This window comes from Hakea prostrata, chromosome 5 (genome assembly GCF_041222555.1).
Source record: "Hakea prostrata isolate BN-2017 chromosome 5, UWA_Hpros_2, whole genome shotgun sequence".
NCBI lineage: Eukaryota > Viridiplantae > Streptophyta > Magnoliopsida > Proteales > Proteaceae > Hakea > Hakea prostrata.
Genome location: NC_142604.1, coordinates 31,813,530 through 31,821,718, shown reverse-complemented (window position 1 = coordinate 31,821,718; position 8,189 = coordinate 31,813,530). Strand labels below are relative to the sequence as shown.

At 46.7% G+C, this 8,189-nt stretch overlaps 1 protein-coding gene across 1 annotated transcript; it reads right to left on the bottom strand.

Annotated features, from left to right (window-relative positions):
• Positions 1–6,223: 6,223 nt before the first annotated feature.
• Positions 6,224–6,817, bottom strand: LOC149015823 (uncharacterized). The gene has a single exon (XM_089156603.1). The coding sequence runs from the start codon at positions 6,815–6,817 to the stop codon at positions 6,224–6,226; it is 594 nt and encodes a 197-aa protein (XP_089012729.1).
• Positions 6,818–8,189: the final 1,372 nt, after the last annotated feature.

Sequence of the window (8,189 nt, the reverse complement as noted above, 5' to 3'; positions counted from 1 at the left end):
AAGTCCCTAGGGGTCTTCCCGACTTTCGGCCTATTCCATCATTACTACTCCCTTCATCCTCACAGCCAATGTGGTTGGTTTTTTCTATCCAAGAGAATTTCCCCTTCTCAAGGGAACTTTATTTTAAAAGACTCCCTCCCATCTACCACCAAGAAATGGCGGGAGTTTTATCTTTTCTTCAAGCCGCCTTCTCCCGAGCCCTTCCGTACTCATTTCCAAGAAGTTCCCAAGGGGAAGATCGATCGCCTGAATATTCCTGTCGACCTACATCCCGACGAGGAAAGATATGTTGACATAATCAACATGGTTGACAATGACGAGCTCGCAGTCCATGGGTATTCCATGGAGTACGAGTCAGTTCTTCGGCTATGGGGTTTCTCCCCGAGTAAGTCTCTGTTTTATTGTTTTTGTGTCATCTATGTTGTGCTGACCTGATACGCCTTCTTTGTTTTCCAGTGAGCCAAAACATTACTGAGGATGATCTTCTGGCGATGGCGCTCTGGAACATGGACGAGGCAAGAAGGCGGAAACCTGTGCCTTCTAGTAAACCTACTTCGGGAGTGCTGAAAAAAGCCCCAGCACAAGTTCCTGCGGCTACAAAGACGGTTCCCCCCCTCCAACCGACCATCTCTTGATAAGAGTCTGAAGAAGAAAGCTCCTTCCTCGGGAGCTGAGAAACGTAAAGAGGACGGCCTTCCTCGCCTTCCAAAAAGGGTTCGTATCGATGAGCCTGCTCGGGAGGTTGCCCCCTCTTCTTCAGCCGGTGATTTCAGTTTTAACACCGTTTTCAGTGATTTTGAGTATGCCGAACAGTGGCTAAATGAAGCTACAAACGATGCTGATGCAACGTATCTGTGTAATCTCCCGAATAGGGAGTTTTTCAATGAAGGATTCAGGTACCTTTCTTAATTTATGTCTTTTTCTCCCGCCTCATTATTATCATTCTTCTTATCCGGGAAATCTTTCTTCAGATACGTTGCTGGTGCTGTGCACATATTTTCCGAGTCTCTTCGTAGGGCTCGGGACCAAGCTAAGAAGTTAGCGCTGGCCGAACAGCTCCACGGGGAGTCGAACGTTCGGGCCCGCATTGCTACAACCGAAAAGGAAGAGGCGGAGAAGAAGCTGAAAGATGCCGAAGAGAAAGCGGCCAAGTTGAAGAAGGAAAGGGATGTCCTTTCCAAAAGCAAAAGTAAGTATAAAGGGAAGGTCAATGACCTGGAAGAGAGAGTCGGGAAGGTGTCTGAAGATTTGAGGGCGTCTGAGGCCCTCTTATTGGCGGAGAAGAATGAGAATGCCCAGCTGAGAGATAAGTTAAAAGAGTTGGAGTCCTCGGGACCTGAAGCCTCTAGACGAGGTGTGTTGGAGGAATACTTCATGACTCAAGAATTTAAGAATCTCACTTTGGCTATTGCTACTCCCGCTTTTAAGAGAGGTATGCGAGTTGCCTTTAAAAAGGCTCTGGAGCAAACAGATCTTCCTCGTCCCCTAGAGTTGGAGAAGCTCTTGGACCCTCTGGTTTATGATGAGCTCAAACGCCCTCGTCCCGAAGGTCTCCCCGAGCTTGAAGATTTCCCTTTTCCTGATGCTATGGATTATATTGATCCTCTTCCCCAACCTTCCCCTGAGGACGAAGTAAGAGGGGAGGGTGAAGATGAAGAAACAACAGCTCGAGAAGAAATTAGTGAGCTGCCAGATGAGCAAGATCGGGGTGAGGAAGAGGTCCAAGGTTCCCCTGCCGATACCGTAGGTATGCTGGAGTCCCTTGAAGGCGCGACTGAACCAGCTACTGGAGAAGATCTTCCCGGAAGTCCTTCTGTGAAGATTGACTAAAGCTTGATACCAAATATTGTAATCCTTTTATGAATGAATCAAGTTTTTCTCTATTTTTTGTTGCACATAAGTGACCAAACAACTTCCCTCTGTGGATTAACGAGATAAACCCGAGTGATTTGTATCTCCTAGATGTAAGTTCCTTAAAAAAAGGAGTAATTGATCAAACGGTAGTAAGCCGGATGACTTGTATCTTTTAAGAAAAGATATAAGTTCTTTTAAAAAGGATTAATTAATCAAACGGGAGTGAACCCGAGTGAATGGTATCTTTAAGAAAAGATGCAAGTTCCTTTAAAAAGGAGTAATTAATCAAACGGGAGTGAACCCGAGTGAATGGTATCTTTAAGAAAAGATGCAAGTTCCTTTAAAAAGGAGTAATTAGTCAAACGGGAGTGAATCCGAATGACTCGTATCTTTAAGAAAAGATGTAAGTCCTTGAAAAAGGAATAATTGATCAAACGGGAATGAACCCGAGTGAATGGTATCTTTAAGAAAAGATGCAAGTTCCTTTAAAAAGGAGTAATTAGTCAAACGAGAGTGAATCCGAATGACTCGTATCTTTAAGAAAAGATGTAAGTCCTTGAAAAAGGAATAATTGATCAAACGGGAATGACCCGAATGACTCGTATCTTTCAAAAAAGATGTAAGTCCTTGAAAAAGGAATAATTGATCAAACGGGAATGACCCGAATGACTTGTATCTTTCAGAAAAGATGTAAGTCCTTTAAAAAGGAGTAATTGTAAACGGGATGGACCCGAATTTATTGTATCTTTCTTAGAAAGATTTGGTCTGGTAAAAGACGCAGGCACAAATGGAACAGACCCGATGCCTATAATGGTTATTGATAGAACTTTCTCAAATTGGTGGAATGCCATGAACGATCAATCGGTTTTCCACTCTCTACATTCTTTAGTCGGTACGATCCCGGCCTTGTTTCTTTTTCTACCAGGTAAGGTCCTTCCCATGTTGGAGTTAGCTTTCCTTGATTTCTCGGGTCTGAAGCCCCAGTACGTCTCAAAACCAGATCTCCCGATCGGTATCTTCGGTTCTTAACCCGAGAATTGTAGTGTTGTGCTGCTCTCCTTTGATACAATAGATTCTTCTATTGTGCTCTTGTTCGAGCTTCTTGCAAAAGATCTAAATTCTCCCTTAGTCCCTGATCATTCTGTTGCTCGTCAAACGCATCATAACGCAACGATCCAGCCAATACTTCCACGGGAGCTAGGGCTTCAGTCCCATAGGCTAAACAAAAAGGGGTTTCGCGAGTTGGGGTTCGCACCGTAGTTCTGTATGACCAGAGGACGCTCGGGAGTTCCTCGACCCACATTGCCCGATTATCCTCCAACCTTTTTTTGATCCCATCGAGAAGCGTCCTGTTGGTGACCTCCACTTGTCCATTGCTCTGGGGGTAGGCAACCGAAGCGAATCGATGTTCTATATGGTACCCCATACAGAAGGATTTGAACCCTGCGCCTTCAAATTGTTTGCCATTGTCTGTCACCAAGATCCGGGGTATCCCGAACCTATATATTATCTTCTCTTCAAAAAACTTTTCCATCTGTTTCTCCGTGATGGAAGATAACGGTTCAGCCTCGACCCACTTTGTGAAGTAATCTATTGCGACCACCATATACTCCCGATTTTTGGGAGCTTTCGGTAGTTTCCCGACAAGGTCCATTCCCCACATCGCAAATGGCGTCGGGTTGGAGACAGATATCATGGGGACTGCTGGTAACTTTGGGACATTAGCGTGTTTCTGGTATCGTTCGCATTTACGGACATATTCAATCGCGTCCTTTTGTACTGTAGGCCAGAATATTCCCAACCTTAATACCTTTTGTGCCAATGCCTTCCCGCCCATATGTGCACCACATATCCCCTCGTGGATCTCAACCAGGGCGTAACTTGCCCGGGATGGCCCAACACACCTCAAGAGAGGATTCGTGAACGACCTCCTATACAGCTGGTCCCCGACCATAGTGAACCGAGCGGCCTGATTCCGAATTTTCTTTGCTTCCTTTGGATCAGTTGGGAGAAGGTCATCCCGAATATACACAATCAGAGGTGTGGTCCAGTCTGATTCCTTACTGATCTCAAAGGTTTCTACTTCCTGGATACTCGGGCTACTTAATTCTTCAATGTAAACCGCCGAGTCCAAGTTTTTGTAGCTTGCCATTGACAATCGGGAGAGTTCATCCGCGTTTTCATTTTCTTTTCTTGGTATCTGTCGGTATGTTACCCGTTCGAAGAAAGTTTGAAACTGTCCAACCTTGACTAAATACTTAGCCATTCTTTCATCCTTTGCTTCATACTCCCCCTTGATTTGGTTGACAACCAGTTGAGAGTCACTTCTTACTTCTAGCTCCCGAACCCTGAGGGCTCGGGCCACTCGTAAGCCTGCTATGACAGCTTCATACTCTGCTTCATTGTTTGAGGCTGGGAATTTAAACCTTATAGCATAGCTAATAGTGAAGTTTTCGGGACTACAGAGGGTCAAGCCTGCTCCCGATCCTGAAACATTGCTCGAACCATCAACATGCAGAATCCACAAGTCGGATACTCCAGCCGTTGGTATTTGGTCGTTCCTCCGTGGTAGAGTGCTTTCGACAACAAAGTCGGCCAATACCTGGGCTTTTATGGCCGTCCTCGGTCTAAATTCGATCCGGTACTCGCTAAGCTCCACGGACCACCCGACCATCCTCCCTGCCACATCAGGTCTTTGTAGTATTTTCTTTAATGGAAAATTAGTCGGGACTATTATCGGGTGTGATTGGAAGTAGGGCCTTAGTTTTCGTGATGCCACGAGGAGCGCCAAAGCCTGTTTATCGACATTTGGGTACCGTTTCTCAGCATCTATAAGCACATGGCTCACATAGTAGATCGGGTTCTAAACGGTATCACCCCGAACCAAAACTGCACTGACCGCCATTGGCGAAATTGCCAGATAGATCGTAAGGACTTCCCCAGCCAAGGGTCGGGCCAAAACAGGTGTTGTCCCGAGATAAGTTACAAGATGATCAAAGGCCTGTTGGCATTCCGGTGTCCAAGTGACTGTCCCCGAGCTTGACGTAGTCTTCAAGGCCTTGAAGAACGTGTTGCACTTTTCTCCAGCTCGGGATATGAACCGGTTTAAAGCGGCTACCCTCCCGGTTAAACACTGGATTTCTTTTATTGTAACGGGTGGTGTCATCTCGATCAGTGCTTGGATCTTTTCTGGATTAGCCTCGATTCCTCTTTGAGAAACCATGAACCCAAGGAACTTTCCCGAGGAAACCCCGAAGGCGCATTTTTCAGGGTTTAGGCGCATTCGGTACGTTCTGAGCACATCAAATGTCTCTTCCAAGTCAGCCAAATGCCTTGCCCGAACCAAGCTTTTTACAAGCATGTCGTCTACATAAACCTCCATGTTTCGCCCGATCTGCCTTTGAAAAATTCTATTGACAGCTCTCTGATAAGTTGCCCCCGCATTTTTCAAACCGAACGGCATTACTCGGTAATAATAACTCTCCCGATCAGTCATAAAGGAAGTGTGTTTTTCATCCTCCCGACTCATCAAGATCTGGTTATATCCCGAGTATGCGTCCATGAAACTAAGGACTTCGTGGCCAGCAGTGGCATCGATCAGAAGATCAATCCTCGGGAGAGGGTAACAATCCTTAGGGCAGGCTTTGTTCAAGTCAGTGTAGTCGGTACACATTCTCCATTTCTCGTTTGCTTTCTTAACCATAACTACATTGGCCAGCCAGGTCGGGCATTTGATTGGTTCTATGAAACCCGACCTCTCTAATTTTTCAACCTCGATCCTGATTGCCTCATGCTTTTCAATCGCAAAATTTCTTCGCCTCTGGATGACCGGGTTTGCATCCTTCTGTATCCAGAGTTTGTGCTCTGCTACCCGCCTGTCTATCCCAGGCATATCATTTGCTGACCATGCGAAGATATCCGCATTATCACACAAGAACCGGGTAAGTTTTTCCTTGAAATCTTCTGGTTGCTCTGAGCCAATAAACGTTCCTCGGTCAGGAAGAAATTGACTAAGCTGGATCCTTTCCAACTTTTCCACGGGTTCTGCCCGTTGCATGCTATCCTCATCACGATCGTCCCGAACCTCGACGTTCATGGCTGTTCCCGAACTTTCTGGCTTACGCTTTTCCTTCAAGTAGTTCGTATAACATTGGCGGGAAGCCGATTGATCTGAGCAACATTCCCCGACTCTTGATTCGGTCGGGAACTTTAAATTCATATGTCTGGGAGACACGACTGCTTCAAGTGCATTCAATGTTGGTCGTCCCAGAATAACATTATATGCCGACAGCTCCTTGATCACCATGAAGTTCACCCGAACCAGGGTATCTCGGGGTGACTTTCCAACTTTGAGATCCAGATGGATCGTTCATTCCGCCACTGTGGATGATCCTGCGAAACCATATAGTGGCGTTGATGACGATGTCAACAAATCATCAGCCAACTTCAATCTTCTGAAGGCATCATACGAGATGAGATCAACAGAGGACCCTGTGTCCACCAGGACTCGGTGAACCTCCCGATTTGCTATTTTAACTTTGATGATAATCGCGTCATCATGTGGCGACGTGACACCATCTAAGTCCGCGTCCGTAAAGGTTATTGGTTCGGGACACGCCGGATTTTGCCTTTTCTTAGGCAAATGAACAGCCCCTATGAACCGAGCCTGTTGCTTTGCCTTTCTGATTGATTCCACAGTTGGTCCCCCCATAATCACGTACACAGGTGTTTCTTCCCGATCCGCCTTTTCCTTTCCCTTGTCCGCTTTTTTGACAAGCTCTTTTGGACTTGGGGATCGGCCTCTTTTCTTTGGCGCGGGTGAGTACGCTCGGCTCTTCCCCGATTGCTTTACATATTGACCCAGCTTTCCTTGCTGAATCAATTTCTCTATTTCAAACTTCAAATTCCGACAGGCATCCGTATGATGGCCGTAATCCTGGTGGAATCGGCAATATTTCGTCATATCCCGATCCTCTGGAGGCGCACGTATCTTCCCGGGCCATTTCAACGAATTTTTATCCCGAATATTCATCAGAATTTCTGACGGCTTCGTGTTTAGAGGAGTATAGTTCACTTGTTCACGCTTCCAGTTACTTTTTGATCTCTGATGCTTGTCACTCGGGGATGGTTTGTCCACGTCCCGATCTGATCTTCTGTCCCGATCTCTTTGACTCGGGCATTTATCACTTCATAAACACTGGCTTGCTTTTGACACCTGCGTAACAGCATCCCGTACGTTCTTGGCTTGTCCGTCAACAAGACTTCCAAAAGCCTTTGGTGGGTAATGCCACTCCAAAGTGCACTGTACGCAACTTGATCATCAAGCTCCTCGATCTCGATGGCAACCTCGTCGAATCTTTTCAGATAATCCCGAATGGACTCATTTCGTCCTTGTCGTATGCCAAAGAGACTATTGGACGTCTTTTTACTCCCGATCGCGCTGCGGAATCGGGCTATGAATTTCTGGGCCAACTCCCGGAAATTATTTATTGATGCCGGTCGTAGACTGCTAAACCATTTAATAGTCGGGCCCTTGAGTGACGCTGGAAAAGTTCTGCAGAGCAATTCATCCTCCCGACCTAGCACCATCATCACTGATTTGAAGTAGCTGATATGCTCCTTTGGATTTGTTTTCCCTTCAAAAGGGGTGAAGGTTGGCATGATGAAATTTCTAGGGAGAGGCATGTTCATGATTTCGTCTGAGAACGGCTCCCGATCTACTACGTCAAGATCCTCGTCATGATCCCGATCTTCCAGCTTTCGCTCGACCTCGGCCACTCGCCTTCGCAGCCGGTTCTACCTTGTACCATCCTCATCGGATTCGACACGTTCCCCCCTTGAACGAGGAGTTGTAGTCTCCTTCCTTTGGGATGGTGCCCGAGAGGTCGAAATTCTCAACCTTGAAGGTTGGGGTTGGCTTTCCCCTTCTTCCTCCTTATCCACGATCTCCTCGACCTCTTCCCGACGATCCCTAGGGGGCAAGGATCCTATTTTAGGTGGCAACGAAATGCGCTCTAAAGCACTGATCCTTGTCCCATTGGGCGTGGTTTGGCGCTTGCTACGATCGGGTTGTGCTTCCCTTTGTTCCCGAGTATTTTTTACTCTCGGGATGCGCCTTGGATGTCGGGCTCCTCGTACCGTCCTGAAGGCTCTCATTAGCCTTCCGGACTGGGTATTACGCCTTGGTCTTTGTTCGACCACAATTTGATGCACCAAACCGCGTAATACCCCTTGCATTTCGAGCATACCTTTGCGTATCTTGTCCATATCTGCCATAATGGCCTGGTCCCGGGGACCTCGCGATGTTCCTTCTTCATTTGGATCTTCCAGAACCA